At 43.2% G+C, this 18092-nt stretch overlaps 1 protein-coding gene across 1 annotated transcript in view; it reads left to right on the top strand.

The window, feature by feature from the left end:
- LOC121272105 (nuclear receptor ROR-alpha A) overlaps window positions 1-18092 on the top strand; it is a 301155-nt gene that overhangs the window by 135183 nt on the left and 147880 nt on the right. The window contains exons 4-6 of the mRNA XM_041178549.1: window positions 2153-2539; window positions 12401-12522; window positions 12627-12759. Of these exons, the coding sequence (XP_041034483.1) occupies window positions 2153-2539; window positions 12401-12522; window positions 12627-12759 (642 nt within the window). The remainder of the gene's footprint in view (window positions 1-2152; window positions 2540-12400; window positions 12523-12626; window positions 12760-18092) is intronic.

Here is an 18092-nt window from a genome sequence, read left to right as displayed (position 1 = left end):
TGACGCAAAACCTTCCCAGTCATATGTAAAGTTGGTCCAAATATCAGCCATGCAAGTACCCCAGGAATGCTGTTGTGATATTCGCCCTACTGACCAACTTCATATTCCACAGAATCACTATGCCATCCCATTTCACTTTAACAGTAAATATACAATCGCAAGATCATTCCTCATGCTTTAAACTCCCAAAGGTGCACCACAGATAGGATCTTCTCGCAAACAGCATTGACGGTGTGCAATCAAGTCTGGTGTTAAATTCATAATGGAGCAGAGGAAAGGGGACATCAGACTGAATGTAAGTGTTTTAGGCTGGAGAGGAGAGATTTTTTTCTCTCACGGGGATCTATAAGGCTGTGAAATGCACCTGTAATGTTTGAAACAGATTGTCAACATTTAGGGAGCATTTAGATAGGCGAGTGAAGGAGAGACACACAAAGGGATCTGGGAACTGGGTGCACTCATGGGATTAGGATACCACTGGTGGAGAAGAAACACCAATGTGGACTTCCTGCAGTAGATGAAACACACTGAGTATTTGTCTGGGAGGGTCAGATACCTTCACAGGGTTAAAATCAGCAATGGACCACCAGTTTCAATAATGCACAAAATTAGTATATCTGTGGTTACCAACAGACATCGCTAGATTTTGCTTCCATTCTCCACTCCTGCTTTCCTTGCCAAGGCAGTCACTAAAACTGTAGTGTAACCATAGTGTCTACTAGGAAAGCCAACTCCGTACTGGCTACATTCTTTAATTGGGCCAGAAATTGGCACTAGAATTAGCTAAAAGAGGTGAATAGCAAGATTCTGCTTCTGATCGTTATAGAGTGAAAGTCAGATGGGGACAGAATTGGACTCTGCTATGCTGCCCATCACTGTGAACTCTGCTCAATCTCAAGGTTCATGCATGAAGAATAATCCATGGGTGAGGTACTGGAGGCTTGTTGATGCCTGTGGAGACAGATCCCACAAGAAGAACAAGGAGGGAAGAGGAGAAAAGAAGCCAAAAATAACCTAGAAATAAATTATAATGCTAATGGACAAATCTGTCTTTCAGTTGTCCTAATATGTCTGTAAGGGATAGCAGCATGCCATCACTTTAAGGGAAGTGTGTCATGTGATCCAGCCTCAGTTTCACTTTGACCTGGAACAGAACACAGACATCCAGCTCTGCAGCTGTGATGTCTGCAAGCTTTCTATCCATGTATATCTGTTCACATGTGCCTAGAATCAATAGATGGACCCACAGTGTCTTTGCACAATGTCTTATGAATGATTGGTGCCTTTATATCATCATAACACACAGGTGACACTCCTCAACTGCAATTCCAACAGAAACTGTAACTCCTTTCTTGTAAATGGGGGAACTTCACTGCTCGCATAACACAGGAATCTCACAGAAACAATAGACGTTTGACCATCTGGGTTTATAACACCCCGTAAATTCAAAGCGCAATGAAAGAGAGACTGGCATTTACCACTTTGGGCCATCCCTAAGCACTTTACTGCCAATGAAATACTGCCTGAACTGTAGCTATTGTTGTAGAAACAAAGCATTGCAACCAATTTTCTCACAGCCAGCTCCCACAAAGAGCAGTGAAAGAAATGACCATATAATGTGTATATATTTTAGTGATGATGGTTAAAGGTTAAATACTGGCCAGGACACAGGGCAGAACTAGCCATTCTTCTTTGAACTCGTGCCAATGGACCTTTAACATCCAGCTGAGGGGCCAGATGAATCCTTGGTTTAACGTCTCATTTGAAAGATGCCATCTCGAACAGGGCAGTGGTGCACTGCCGATAGCATTCTCAAGTCCCTGGAATGGAAGGAAAATTGTGGGATTTCCTCTGGATCCTATCATGTGTTTTTTGTTTTCTATCAATTTTTTGGAATACAAAATAGGGAGAGGGGAGAGTTTGACATTCAAACAAAGCTCAAACACTCAATATTACTCACCCGAAATTAATGGGTTTAATGTTCTTAAAGCCTTGAAGATAATATCAGGTGAGATGTTTTTAACTTTGTGGAGAGTGTTTGTAGAAAATCTCTGCTTCTGAAAGTTTAGTTCAGATGTTTGTGAGGTTAGTTTAGTTTTGTAAATAAGCCCGAGTTCATTTCTCATTTGAAGGTGTGTGTTCTTTCTTGCAGCTGTCAAGTTTGGTCGGATGTCCAAGAAACAGAGGGACAGTCTGTATGCTGAGGTACAAAAGCATCGCCTGCAGCAGCAACAGCGAGATCACCAGCAGCAACCTGGTGAAGCAGAGCCCCTGACTCCAACGTACAATGGGCTCACAGAACTGAACAGTGACCTCAGCAACCTCTACATGGACGGGAACACACCAGAAGTGGGCAAAGCCGAGTCAGGAATGAACAACTTCTATTTGGACATTCAGCCTTCCCCGGACCAGTCCGGTCTAGACATCAATGGTATTAAACAAGAACCCATATGTGAATACGCAGCAGTGCCAGATTTCTTTCCTTACTGCTCCTTCACAAGCGGTGAAAGCTCTCCCACTGTCTCGATGACAGAATTAGGTAAGGTACCTCCCCCCCCCCAGCCCCTGAAGAAAAGGGATGCACAACCACCAACATTTTTTAAATTATTATTCGTTTATGTGGGCATCGCTGGCAAGGCCAGCATTTAGTGCCCATTTTTAAATGCCCTTGAGAAAAAAATATTCAGAAGTGAAGCAAGGGAAGGACTGGGCTATTAAATTAAAACAGGGGGTGGAACAGTCGAGATTGTGGGCTAGTGAGCTCATGAATTACGCTACCTGTGGGGCTTTCAAATGGCTGATCTCACCCATGTCATTGGCAATGGGTGGGAGAGTCTGTCTGGGGAGATGGAGTCTAAAGGGATCTATTACCATTCAGTGTTCTTCTGCTGTTCCCATCATGGTCAGGAGTAATGTTCCTACACTACACCCTGGGGTCTGTATCAGGATGGAATGCCACATCAAAGGGCCACGCCCCAAAATTTATATTGTTATCTTTTTTAGAAAGGTTTTAGTTAGATTCATTTCCTGCGCTAGTTTTGAGCCTAAGATTATTTGTGTTTGTATCAGAGCTGGCCAATTAACAGCCTTAAAATATCACAGAACCACGGAATTGTTACAGCACAGAAGGAGGCCATTCAGCCCATCTTACTGTCCAAGGGAGCATTCCACCTAGTACCATTCTCCTGCCTTCTCCCCATAACCCTACCACCTTTTCAAATAATCATCTAATTTCCTCTTGAATGCCTCGATTGAACCTGCCTCCACCACATTCTCAGGCAGTGCATTCCTGACTCTAGCCGGTCACTGTGTGAAAATATTTTTCTCATATCGCTTTTGCTTCTTTTACCAATTACCTTAAGTCTGTAAAATATGTAATGATTTGGTGCTGAGGTCTGTACAGGATCCACTGCAACAAACTCCAAACATTTTCAGGGAGTCATGATCTCAAATAGAAGAGTTAACAAATTTACCACTGATATAAAAACACAAAATTGACAATAAATGTGATTACTTTTGTTCTAGAATTTCAAGTTACATTTTCTTCATTGTTTCTGTACCGCAATATTCTCACTGGCTAACATGAGATAAATTACTTTTAAGAACTTAGGATGGTACATATCTTGGTTAAGGATGGTCTTGGAGATTGGACTTAGCCCAAGGGTGCATTTTTTAGCATTCTTTCTTGCAATGTGGACATCACTGGCAAGATCAGCATATATTACCCATTCCTAATTGTCCTTGAGAAACTGGCGGTGAAACACCTCCTTGACAACAGAGTCGGTTTCCAGATTGATTCAGAGGGAAGTTTATCGTCAGCAACATTACTGTGGGCATGGAGTCACGTGTAGGCCATACTGGGTAAGGACATCAGCTAGGTTTCCTTCCCTAGTGATTGCTTTTTATGACACTTACATTAGTCAGTGTGTGACTAATTTCTCTATTCCAGATTTTTTAATGAACTGAATTCTGCATATGGCTGAACAAAGAAACATGTCGAAGCTTTTCCTCTTGCACTCATCAGGACACATCGCAAGAATACCAATATGAGGGGGAAACAACAATTTATAACGTATGTGAAGAGAGTGCTGATTGGTTGGCAAGTGGTTTTACCATGGAGAATGACTGACAGTTAACTGCCAAGCATTGTTTGAAATTTATACCTGGCAGCTTGACCCTGATTGGTCAAGGCATTGTCCTGAGGAATGAGTCAATGAATGGCTGTCACTTATTTTGTTTAACTGAAACAGGCGCAATGTGTGTACATGTTCTTTCTGTCTGCAAAGAACAGGGCCCTGTGTATTAATATATGTAGCTTCCAGTACACGCAAATGTACTACATTGTGAACCAGACTGACAATCTTAAATTGGTTGTCAGTGTAATTCTTAGCACATTGAGGATTATTTAGCAAATGTTGTCCAGCCATGGAATCACACCTAATGTTGGACACCGTGTTTTGAGTTTTGCTGGTTGGATAGGGTCTGTACCTTGCCTGTTGTGAACAGTGGCTGGGGTGTGCTGTTTGATACAATCCACCAGTCTTTGGGACGTACAGTCTATATATCTAGCATCACACTGACTCTGAAATTCATATACCACATTACTCATTTGTGTGATAGGCAGAGCGTCTTTTTGGCTTGACGCAGCTTCCTGTTAGTGGTGAATATCACTCGTGTTGATGCTGCAGGGTAGCAGCGTGAAACAGCTAGCTTCACCTGTTGCTCACATTTTTCAGATATGTTGCCCTTCCAGGGTAATCTGATGGTAAACTGGGCACTTTTCAGGGCCAAAAGTGAAGGCCTTAGGCCCGTTCATGAGTTTGTGTGATTTACAGTGTGAAATGATCTGATCAGGGTGGCCATTATGCCACAGGATGCCTTTGGCCCTATTTCAGCATCAAGCTTGCATGTGAGCAAACGGCTCGGGCCCTAATTACGAGGTTGCCAATAAACCAATCTTATAGCGTGTGGAACTGTAAGAATCCCAACGTGTATATTGATCCGTGAAGGCAGGCTTGTGGTAGACCGTGATAGAGAACCTCATGGCAAATTTCTCAACTAATACGTGAAGGAAGGGGAGTTAACTTGACTGCTCTATTTTAAAAGTGAATTTGAGCACAGGATGGAGCTCTGTCAGTCATCATCCATCACTGGTGTATCCTCTATGGCAATGCCACTTGGCAATCAATCTGCACTCCCTTCTCATCGAGTATAAATTGTTGTTTTCCCCTTATATTGGTGTTCTTGCAAAGTGTCCTGATGAGTGCAAGATGAAAAGCTTCGACATGTCTCTTTTTTCTAGCCATACTCAAGTCCTGTACTACGAAACGACAAAGTGAATTCTGCTGCTGCAGTGGGATTCAAACTCATGTCTCTCCATCATTAGTCCAGACCTCTGTATTACTAGTCCAGTAACATAACCACTATGCTACTGTACCAATATTTGAACATTTCTGGTGGACAATTGATTTAACAATTCATTGCCAATTTGGCTGGACCACATAAAACAGGATCAGGCCCTACTCTCCTCTACCAAAACATTTCACTATTCCAGGATCATCCTGAAATGGGAAGATAATCCTCAGTTTTCTACAGACCATCTTCTGAAACCCCTCTTCCCTGCCTCATCCATCCTCACCTCCATCAGCAAGTTTGAGGAACACATGGGCTGCATTGTCACTAAGACTGAAACCATCTGTTCTGCCATTTCCTCCACCTTTCCCTGGTTCGCTCCTGTTTTTCCTCATAGCCACTATGAGCTCATAGTGTCCATGGCAGCCTCCTCCTGTTCCCTCACAGCCTATTTCCACCAAACTGCTGACTACCCAACTTTCTGTTACACTGTCCATGTTACACTGTCCCCCCACCCCCCTACTCCCCCCCTGTACACTGCTCATTGTTACACTTCATCCCCTTACACTGTAACCTGTTGCACTGGCATCTTTTACATTGGTTTCTGTTACAAAAACATATTACATTGGCTTCTGTTATTGTTTGGGCTTTTGAAAATATGATCTTACTAAGTGTACGACATAGCTTGCCAGAGTCATGTGACTCTGCCATGAGGCAGACTGACTGTCAGCTGTGATTTCTACACACTTCAGTCAAGCCTCTCACTGAGGACACATTAAAGAAAGCTGCTGTCCTTATACATGAAACGTGGTGTCAGAAGATGAAGAAAAAATATATTTTTGGACCCTGGAAATGAAGCGGAGGAGGCACTGAGAACCCAGGAACACAAAAGGTTCAAATCTGCAAAATGGCTGCTGAGAAAAGGACAGAAAGGAAAGCTGCAAGTAAACTATTGGTACAGAGAAGACATAGCTAAGGAAGCCACACAGAAAGGTTCAAAACTGCAGAAACCACTGAAAATAGGACAAAGGAAAAGCTACAGATAATGGACAAAGGAAACACAGACAAAGGCTGCAGGTATATCACTGTGTGAGTTAAATGGCTGCAGTAAATTTTTTACTGCCATCTCCAGTCATATTGAAAAGTGATGCAGTTGTTCCACTTACAATGACAAAACTATGAGATTGTAATAGACTTAATTAACAAGCCTGAACCGATAAGAGTAGTCACACTGTTAACACTGCTGGGGACGGACTCCTACAAAGTGTATACCTCTCTAAATCTAACAGATGAAGTAAAAAGATGACAGAAATTATGAAAGCTTTGTCTCATGTTTTGAACCCCAAGTGAATATTACATATGAACGTTATATATTCAACACTAGAGTCCAGAGTGAAAACAAGATCATTGAATGAATGTGATGGCGGTAACACAGCTAGCAGAGTCATGTGAATTTGGACAGCTAAAAGATGATTCATGATAGATTGGTCTTAGATGTGAGAGATCCCTCGGTGAGACCAAGTCTGCTGATAGATGAGAAACTGATGCTAAAGAAAGCGATGGACATGTGTCGAAATGTAGACGTTGTGAAACAACAGCTAGAGCATATGTATAGCACACAAACCAGGAGATACATTCTGCTGAGGGACAGTCCAAGCAGAAAGAGTGGAGCAATCACGGACAAAGGGCAGAATACAACTGCTGTGGCATACAGCATGCACAGGGTAAGAGGGACTGCCCAGCATGGGGAAAGCAGGGTTTTAACTGCAAGAAGCAGAATCATTTCACACACAAATGCTTCACTAGGAAAAGCAAAACAAGCCGATACAGATGAGATATCAGCAGAGGAGTCTGATGAAGAACTACACACCATATAACAGATTGGTTCAGTCAAGTTTATAGACAATAAATGGTTTGTGACTGTTACAATGATGGCCGGAGAGGGAGAGCATCAAGTGAACAAGCAATGTCAGATAGACATACGTCTGTCATGTAACATCATGATCTTCACAGACCTATGTGAAGTGGCTCAGCATGGTGATCCGAAAATGAAGCCCTCAAAAGTAAGGTTGAGGCTATATGATGGCACAAGGCTCAGGCCAAGAAGAATAGTTAATCTGAGAGCCCAGTGTAATGGCAAGAAGGAAGATCTGGAGTTCCAGACCGTAGATGGGACACAATGGCTGTACATCTTAGCTGGAGCAAATCTAAAGCTCGGGCTGGTAACCATGAACATACCAACAGAGATTCACAATGTGTTGCAGCACAAAACCATTGAGAGCAGAACAGATCCTAGAGGAGTACAAAGGTGTGTTTGCAGGGTTGGGATGTCTACCAGAAGAATTTCATCTCGAAGCAGATGAGAGTGTAAGACAATTCAGCATCAGCTGAGAGTTCCAGCTGTTCAGCTCAAGTTCAGCCTAAAAAACAAGATAGAAGAGCTGGTAAAGCAGTGAGTAATCAAAAAAGTGACAACTACAGACTGGATTAGCAGCAATGGTAGCAGTGAAACAAGCTGAGAATATGCTCAGACCTAAAGGATATAAATAAAGTGCTGAAGAAATCTCACTACCCCATGCCAACCATCGAGGGAATTTTGCCACAACTTGCCATGGCAAAGCTCTCTACTACCCTCCATGTGAAGGATGGTTACCAGCAACTGAAGTTGGATGAAAGCCGCAGCTTTCTAATAACATTATGGACACCGTTTGGGAGATACAGATCGTTGCGCATGATATTTGGCATTTCCACAGCTCCAGAAGAGCATCAACGCAGACAGTATGAGATAGTCAATGATCCTCCCGGAGTGAAGACATGGCGGATGATCTGCTAGTCTTTGGATGTGGAGACACAATGGAAGAGGCCATAGCTGACCATGGTCAGAATTTCATATGACTGCTGGAGAGACCTCGACAGATCAGCCAGAAGCTGAACTAAAACAAATCGCAATGGAAGATGCCTGAAGTCAAGTACATGGGTCATGTGCTGACAGCAAAATGTCTTCACCCAGGTCCTGATACGATGAGAGCTGTAATTGCCATGCAGTGACTGACAGATGTGGAAGCAATGCAATGATTTGTTGGATTGGTGAACTATTTAGGGAAATCTTTGTCTAATTTGTCATTGGAGTGTGAATTATGCCAGCTCACTGCCAAGGATGTGCAGGGGTATTGGGGCATAGAACAAGAAGCAGCATTCACAAAAATCAAACAACTGGTGACGACAACACCAATGCTGATGCTCTGTGATGTCAATGATGAGGTCACCTCACAGTGTGACATCAGTGATGCAGCAAGGACAACCCAGTCCCATTTGCGTCCGGGGTGTTGACACAAATTGATCGAAACCACCCTCAGATTGAGAGAGTGCCTGACTGACGTCTTTGCTTATCAACATTTTCATCAATACCTGCTTGGGAAAGACAGAGTAACAGTGGAGTCTAACCACAAGCCCCTTCAAAGCATTTCTCACAAACTGCTACAAACTGCTCTGAAGCGGCTGCAAAGAATATTACTTTGTTTACAAAGATATCATCTAGGCATGTTATACAAGCAAGGGACACAAATGTACATTGCAGACATGTTTTCGAGAGCAGCACTCCCCATGAAGCAAGTTGAGGATGCAGCAACAGAATGCAACATTTCCCAGATTCAACATGAAGCAGCAGCTAGACATGACCTGGAAGCCATCAACCCAGAGACATTGAATCTGACAGACAAGCGCCTTGCTCAAATCAGGTGAACAAGCCAACACAATGCAACTCTCCAAGCACGACAAGAAGTAGTGATGAAAGGACTGCCAGAGAGCATCAAGGACACACCTGTGGTCACAAGACCATATTGGGCACACCGAGATGAATTGACAGCCCAAGATGGCATCTTGTACAAAGAAAATAGAATTATTATTCCTAAGGGGGTGAAAGGAGAGATGCTGAAGCATATCCATGCAAGCCATCAAGGAATTGAATCAACTTTGAGAAAAGCAAAGGATGTGCTTTACTGGGCAAACATGAGCAATGGAATTAAAGACCACATTGGCCAGTATGGTGTGTGTAACCAAGCTAAACAAGCTAGAGCACTGTTAATGACACATTACATTCTGGATAGACCATGGATGAAGCTGGGAGTAGACCTTTTCAGTTTAGCAGGAACTGACTATCTTGTCACTGTAGAATACTATTCTGACCACTAGGAATTAGACCAGCTGACTTCAGCACAGGTGTATCATGTAACATCATGACCCTCAAAGGCCTGTGTGAAGTGGCTCAGCATGACGATCCGAAAATGAAGCCCTTGTAAATAAGATTGAGGCTATGTGATGGCACAAGACTCAGACCAAGAGGACAAGTTAATCTGAGAGTCCAATGTAATGGCAAGAAGGAAGATCTCAAGTTCCAGATTGTAGATGGGATGCAATGGATAGAGAATGAGAAATAGTCGAATGCCTATCGTTACGGAATTCCAGACATTGTGGTGAGTGACAATAGCCCTCAGTTCACGTGTGAAGAATTCAGCCAATTCACAAAGGATTGGGAACTTCAGCATTACACATCATCTCCACACTGTGCAGTCTAATGGAAAGGCTGAGGCAGCAGTGAAAATCACCAAAGGACCATCAAGAAATTGAGAAAATCAAGCACATACAAGGCAATCCTTGAGTGCAGAAATACACCGACTGAAGTCCTGTCCAGTGACTAATGTCACACCACACACAAACTACTCTTCCAATAGCAAAAAAGCAACTAAAACCAGAAGTAGCAGTAGGTGTGAGTGAAAAGGTCAGAAAGGACAGAAAGCCAAATTTCAGTTTAACAAGGCTGCCAAATCATTACCAGAGCTGAGCATTGGAGAGCCAGTCAGGGTACACGCCTTCAACATTCTCAACAGGAGGCTGCCCACGTGGAAATTTGGCACATGGGTATAGAAATTGTCACCTCGATCGTTCACAGTGGAAGTGAACAACCAAATATACCAGGACAACCGCAGGCAAACCAGACCAACTAGCGAAGCTGCTCCTTCACAGCAATCAGGCAGTCAGGGAGAAGGGATCTCACCAGCTGTACTGAGTACAGAACTACCATCAATCCCAGAGGTCTACAAGTGCCCAATAACAGACATGGAACAATAATAGTCACCAAAGCAACAAGTGCCTCAGGAACGACACTCTCTGGACAAGGAACAACACCCAGCCAAACAACCAATGTCAATGTGCACATGTTCCATTAAGAGACCTGTATGGTTTAAAGGCTATGTGTGAAATGCATGTGCAGTGACTGTCTAGTAAAACAAACAGCTGTTAATGCATGAGAATGGTAGGTGAATACTGGGTAACCTGGGTAACTCACAGTCACACGGGATGCAAATGTGTTTGTTGTTTGCTTGCAAAAAGGGGATGTTTGATTCTTTTGTTCAATATGAAAGGGGAGATGTTTAGAGTTTTGAAAATGTAGTCTTACTAAGTGTACTACCTAGATTGCAATGGTCATGTAACATTGCCATGAAGCAAGCTGACTGTAGGCTGCCATTTCTACACAGTTCAATCAAGCCCCTCACTGACACTGTAGAAGACTACTGTCCTTATACATAAAACAGTTATATTGGCCCTTGGCATTTTCCCTGTGTTACACTGTTCCAGTTACCCCTCCCTTGTCTAACACATCTCTCTGTTACACTGCTGTCTATCACACCGACCTCTGTTACACTGGTGGGTGGGATCCGGATGCAGAAAGTTCTCCTCCCATTTCCAACAGGTCCCATTTTTGCCGGTAGAGGAATGGTGGTGGGACATGAATCACACAGAAGTGAAACCCGAACTCAGAAGGGCCACTTAATGCTGAGTTTAAACAGACCCCATTTTGGCTATTGCAAGGGCCTTAACCCACAGTATGGGTATCACAAATTGATGGAGTTGATATAAATGCACCTAAATGGATAAGGTCTGTTTAACTGTAATGATCTGAATTTTGTCTTCTGAGTTCACAGTTTGATTGGCAGTTTAAAGAGGCTATTAAAGGCTTAGGGGTATGGACAGAAGATTGTTTTTATAAGAGATTAACTACTTGAGGAGATTTAAAAGTTTTAATGCTTTTAGGAATGGGAGATTTTTTCACTATCAAGCCTGTACGGTGTGAACAAAATAGGTTTTGAGAAGTTTTTTTTTCATCTCCATGTGGCTCCTGACGTCTGCCACAGTAGATAATTGATGAGTTGGCACTAAGTTGGCATGGAGGGTATTAGGGGCCATGAGAGATCAGGGTGTAAGAAGTGAGGGTTAAAGGACCTCAAATCTTCTAAAACAACTGAGACCAGGTCCCAGAGAACTGAGGCAGGCCTTCCAACCAGCCAGCCTTGGCACTCACCCACATCCATGTCCGCCTAGCATTTGCTTCTGGGGTTGTCAGGCCTTGCTTCACCTCCCGTCTCTCATGCAAGTTTCTTGTGTTTTGAGATACTTCTTACCGAGATGTGTCCAGCAAGTCAGGAAACTTCTCAACTTGAGCAACCTGCCACATAATCCACCCCACTGTTCCTGTTCCACTATCCCCATTATATGGTTCTATTTCACTGGCCCAATTACTCTGGCTCCAGTACACTGCAAATCACTGAGCTGAAGGTTTGATACTTTTAGATTTTTTAAGTTGGATAAATATTTGAAGCAAGGAAGGGCACCAGGACATGGGGAGCCAAGGACAGTAAGATTCATTTTCGATTGATACAAGGCTACAGAGAGAGTGGGAACTAGCCTAGGAATAGTAGGCTGAAGGGCCTCCTTCTGTGCTCTAAACATGTAGGAAACTAGCCTCACGACAACACAGTGACCTCAGCAGCTCTGGTTGTGTTTGTAAGTGCCTCATTATCAATTGGAATTTTGATGACATCCCCTTGTTAAAGATTGCCATTGCTGCTATCAGTAAAATACCCTCCGCAGATTAATCTCCTGTGTTTCAAGGCTCTGAAAGCATTGTCTTAGAACTGTTGACTGCTTAGATCTGTGACCGTTGGTCAGTTTTACGGATGCTACATAAATCGCTGAACATTTTGCCCTGCAGAGCACCTTGCACAGAACATTTCCAAGTCCCACCTTGAGACCTGCCAATACTTGTGGGAGGAGCTGCAGCAGATCACATGGCAAGCCTACGTACAAGAGGAAGTGGAGATTTACCAGAATAAGGTAGGGAGGACAAAAGCGGCCAGATCAAACGGTAAGTACCACAGTAACAAGTGTCATTTTCTCAATCAAATGTGTAAGTTCACACGACAATCCTTTCTATGCAGCCCCGAGAGGTGATGTGGCAGCTCTGTGCACTCAAAATAACTGAAGCGATCCAGTATGTGGTGGAGTTTGCAAAACGGATTGACGGGTTCATGGAACTGTGTCAAAACGATCAGATCGTACTCCTCAAAGCAGGTACTCAATTGTTGTCAAGTTACTCCTTAATCCTTTCCAGGTTTTACAGGCTGGAGCCCTTTTCTCCAGGAAAGAAAAGACTGAGAGATCCTTACAACCATAAAAGTCTTTGGGACGGTAGATTTAGTCCTGCCCCAAGGTGATTTGGAGGTGGGCAGTGGGGACCTCCCCACCTCTGCCCTGATTAAACCCGGGTGGGAAGGCTCGTGGACGGCCTGAAGAATATACCTGTTGTGTTTGCTTGCAGGCTTCCGGGGGTGTGACCCCCCTTGTTCAAAGGCACTCAGTGCCCGATCGAGGGCCATGGCATTGGGAAGGGGAGAGCTGACTGAGCATACCCCTCGCTCTTGCTGCTGACCCCCCTCTCGCCTCCCCCACAGCCTCCACCCTGAGGCCCCCATCCCTCCCTCACTCACTTGTGGCTTGATGTCCCTCGCTGACCCTGTGCCTCTGGTGGGTGCATTGCCAGCAGCAGCTGCCACTCCCAATGCCGCTGCCTGCAATGGACAGCTGCCGGCCTCTGATTGGCCAGAAGCTCTCACCGGTGGGCTTTCTGCTCCTGGGGTCATTGGTTCCTCAGACACTGAGATGCACTTAATACTGGCGGGTCTTCCCCAGTGGAAGCAACACCGGGCTCTCCAGCCAGCAGACGTCTGACATTTTACTTGTGAGGGAGATCAAAGCTAGAGGCCATAAATATAAAATAATCACTATTAAAACCACGAAGGAATTAAGAGCAACTTTTTTACTCAGAGAGTGCTGGGAATGCAGAACTCAATGTTTGAGATAAATAGGTTAGATGCATTTATCAGGAAACTAGAACACATGAGGAAGAATGGAAGGGTAGGCTGATAGGATTAGGATTAGCTTTAGGATGATATGGTTAGGATTAGTCTGATAGGATCACGATTAGGATTAGAGTTAAGGTGATAAGGTTATGATTAGGGTTAGGCTGATAGGCTTAGGGTTAGGCTGATAGGATTGGGGTTAGGGTGATATGGTTAGGGATAGGATTAGGTTGATAAGATCAGGATTAGGGTTAGGGTGATAGCATTAGGGTTAGAATTAGTCTGGTGGGATTTGGGTTAGGGTGATAGGGTTAGGATTAGACTGATAGGATTAGGTTTAAGGTTATAGTATTAGGGTTAGGATTAGGGTTAGGCTGTTAGGGTTAGGTTTAGGATTAGGTTGATAGGATTAGGGTTAGGATTAGGTTGATAAAATCAGGATTAGGGTTAGGGTGATAGGGTTATAGTGATAAGGTTAGGATTAGAATTAGGGTTAGGCTGATGGGGTAAGGGCTAGGTTTAGGCGCATTGGATTAGGATTAGGGTTAGAGCAATAGGGTTAGGTTTAGGCTGATAAAGTTAAGGTTAGGGTGATAAGATTAGGATTTGGTTTAGAGTTATGATGATAGGGTTAGGATTAGGCTGATAGGGTCAGGGTTAGGGTTAGGCTGATAAGGTTAGGCTGATGGGGTTAGGATGAGGCTTTTTGAGTTAGATGAAGATGGGTAGGAAGAGGTTCACGTGACGCATAAACATCCACATAAACCAGTTGGACTAAATGGTGTGTTTGTGTGCTGTGAGTTCTGAAAAAAGAGTGCTCATCGACTGACAACTGAGAACCCTCTTTTAATGCATTGGCTATGTGATGTAGTGACTCCAGAAGGACAGTATTTATTATTCATCCCTAATTATCCTGAGGGTATTAAGACTCTACTGAATTGTTTTGGACTGACTCCAGTACTGGTGAATGAGGTACTGATGAAGTCGGCTGTTTGTCCTGCATGGTGTCAACCTTCTTGAGCGTTGTTGTGCCCTTGAAATTGGGCAGCCCTGACTTAAAATGAGAGAACTTTCCCTATGTAAGACTGGGTCCCTTATCAGCCTCCCGGACTCCCAGGCTCCCAGACTCCTAGGCTCCCGGACTCCCAGGCTCCCAGACTCCCAGACTCCCAGGCTCCCGGACTCCCAGGCTCTCGGACTCCCAGGCTCCTGGACTCCCAGGTTCCTGGACTCCCGGGCTCCCGGACTCCCAGGCTTCTGGATTCCCAGGCTCCCGGATTCCCAGGCTCTTGAACTCCCAGCCTCCCAGACTGTCTGTATCTGTGTCCTTTGTTTCTCAATAGTCAAGAAGCAATGGATTGACCTGTGATTCTTCCCCAGATCTCTTGAACCAGTACGTGGTCAGCAAGACTTCCTGTAAAACCAGCTATCCTCCCCCCTCCCTCTACCCCTTTTCCAAGTGAGGGGTCCCTGCAACTACTCACTACTGGCTGACCTGGGTGGACCATCTCATAATAATGGGTGTGGCTGTCTAATCTGCTCTCACAGACTCACATTGAAGGAGAATGTACTTCACTTACCAGATTGTTGGGATTTAACCTATGCCCCAGCAAGTGACTGCTCTTATAGACAAAATTGCTTTCAATGAAATACACTAAACTCCTCCGAGGTTAAAGAACCAGAATTCCTGAGATCTCCACTCTCCCACTCCATCCCCATCCCTTTTCAAATCGATTCTGGATTTCGATTCCCTCACTGTTTCGGGTCAGAAATTCCACATCCTAACAACCCTCTTCACAAGAAAATTCTCAGAATCACTCAGTCTTTAACTGATAACCATTCGATATTCTATCTGCTATTCTCTGAAGTCTAGCTTGGCTATATCATTTTTATGGTCACTATTTACTAGGGGCTCCCCAATCCTTTTATTACTCGTCTTACTTCATTTCTTAAAACTGGAGCCAGTACTTCCTCTTTCCTATTGGGCTAATAGACTAGAAAGCACTGCTGGGTGTGCTGTAGAAACCTTTCTCTTTCGTTGCCACTTGGATTACATTTTCCCCAGTCTATCGTTGGATAATTTAACTCACTTAAAATTGTGGCCATGTTGTTCCTATATTTGTTTTAATGGCAAGTTTCTCTATTCTTTCCTCATTAGTAAAGGGTCTTTCCTCTTATATCACATTAGTGAATCACTTCTTCACTTTGTCCATGGCCTCGCCCATATTCTTAAAGAAAGGCAACTAATACTGCTCATGTTAGTAACTTTTAGAAATTTAGAATCACCCTTTGCTTTAGTTCTCCAGGCCCCTGTTGATAAATCTCAGCATACCGGAACTTTTTGTACAGATTTATTGACATGACCTACTACGTTAAAAGATTTGTGCATCTCAATCTCCATGTCCCTCTGCCCCTTTGCTACTTTTTAAGGTTTTTGGCATTTAAAGCATATTTCCTTTCTTCATACCTCCTCGAAAATATCTCCCCTCACATTTCTCCACATTAAATCTCATCGAAGATCCACCAATCCAATAAACTGAGCCATTGGTGTCCTCTTAAACCTCCCTTCCAGCCCTCTTCACACTTAATCACGCCCCTTATTATTGAGTCATTTACAAACTCTGATATTCTGCTCCACATACCTAAATCCAGATCATTTCTACTTATTGAGGACTGTAATGGTCCCAACACTGATCCCTGCCATTTGAAAAAAACATTCATTAATCACTTCCTACCCATTACTAACAAGCTTCCCATGCAGAAATTATGAAATGCTTTTTGAGAATACTTATTCAGAACATCCATTGCATTTTCTTTACCAAAGAATTCTAATAAATTTGTCAGACACAACTTTGCCTTTACAAACCTGTGTCCTGTCCTTACTGAACCTGATTTATGACAACCAGCCAGTTCTCTGGCACAATTCAAACATCCAAAGATTGTGGCCTGTGCCCCTTTGAATTTCTTCAGCATTCTAGGTTTCAGCCATCAGCACCTTTTCTACTTTAGGTTCTACCCATCTTGTTCATAAATCATTCCTTAACCAGAGATACAATATCACAGAAATATTTCTGGTAAAAGCTTTTCATCTTGCGCTCACCAGGACAATTCGCAATGTGCACACGTTGCACCTGTTTCAGCTAAACAAGATAAGTGGCAACCAGTCGCTGGTTCATTCCTCAGGAGACCACCTTGACCAATCAGAGTCAAGCTGCCTGGTTTAGGTGTCAAACAATGCTTGGCTGTTAACTGTCAGTCAGCATCAACTTGTGAATTCTCCATGGCAACGTCTCTACCAATCAGAGTCCACTTGCCAATCAATCAGCACTCTCTTCTCATACAGTATAAATTGGTGTTCTCCTTACATTTGATTTTGCTGCGAATTGTCCTGATAATTGCAAATTGAAAAGCTCAACAAAAAAGGTCTTTTTTTCAGCAATACTCATGCTCTGTAGTACCAAAAGACTATTCATAGTTATAATCTCAACTTGCTCCAGCTCCTCCTCTTGGCACCTTTCATTCTATAAATTTCAATGAGCACCATCATTTAGTAGCTCCTCCGCTGCATGCAATTTCTCTTCTCATCTCTAGTCAACCCACCCTTTTTTTTAGCTATTATTTATTTTGTTTTTAAGTCCCTTTATTATTTCCATTGGTCACCTGACAGTCTTCCTTCATAAACCCTTTTAACCTTGTTGATCTTGTTTACTTCGATATTATATTTCCAGTACTCTGCTTGATATTTTGGTGTGTTATTATGCCATGATATAAAATTTGCTTGTGTATTAAATTTATTTTAATCAATATTCTCTCCCTGTCCAAGGAATTTCTGCTTTAGTTGCACCACTTCGCTTCTGGTGGGGATATTTCTGATCCGTAGCAAACTATTTCTTGTTTGTATGTTTCCTATTATTTGTAAACTTATCTGTTAATCTTTCTTTCAAGTCTATCTTGGCTATGTCATTTTTGTGGTCACTATTTACTAGGGTCTCCCCAATCCTTTATTACTCGTCTTACTTCATTTCCTAAAACTGGAGCCAGTACTTCCTCTTTCCTATTGGACTAATAGACAAGAAAGCACTTCTGGGTGTGCCTTAGAAACCTTTCTCTTTCGTTCCACTTGGATTACATTTTCCCCAGTCTATCGTTGGATAATGTAACTCACTTAAAATTGTGGCCATGTTGTTCCTATATTTGTCTCTAATTTGCCTATCTGCCTATCTCTTCCCCTCTGTCCTTTCAAATATTTGGCAGTTTGTAATCTGCTCTCAATAGAGTTCCTTTTTCTTAAATCTAATCAAATCAGTTTAGATTTTGCATCATCTCTTATTTCCTCCTGTGGGAGAATCCAGAATGAGGGGTCTTTTATCTTAAAATTAATGCAGGACTGATCAGAGTGAAATCAGGATACATTTTCCACACATGCTCTCCACCAGAAAGTTATGGATGCTGGAGGTCAATTTAAACTTAATAAGGACAGGTCAACAGATTTTGTGAGGTATACCAAGGGACATGCGTGTGTGTTTGTTTGGAGGGACTTGAGTG

Source organism: Carcharodon carcharias, chromosome 32 (assembly GCF_017639515.1).
Source record: "Carcharodon carcharias isolate sCarCar2 chromosome 32, sCarCar2.pri, whole genome shotgun sequence".
Classification (NCBI taxonomy): Eukaryota; Metazoa; Chordata; class Chondrichthyes; order Lamniformes; family Lamnidae; genus Carcharodon; species Carcharodon carcharias.
Note: the sequence above shows the minus strand (reverse complement) of the source record. Positions and strands in the feature narration are given on the sequence as shown.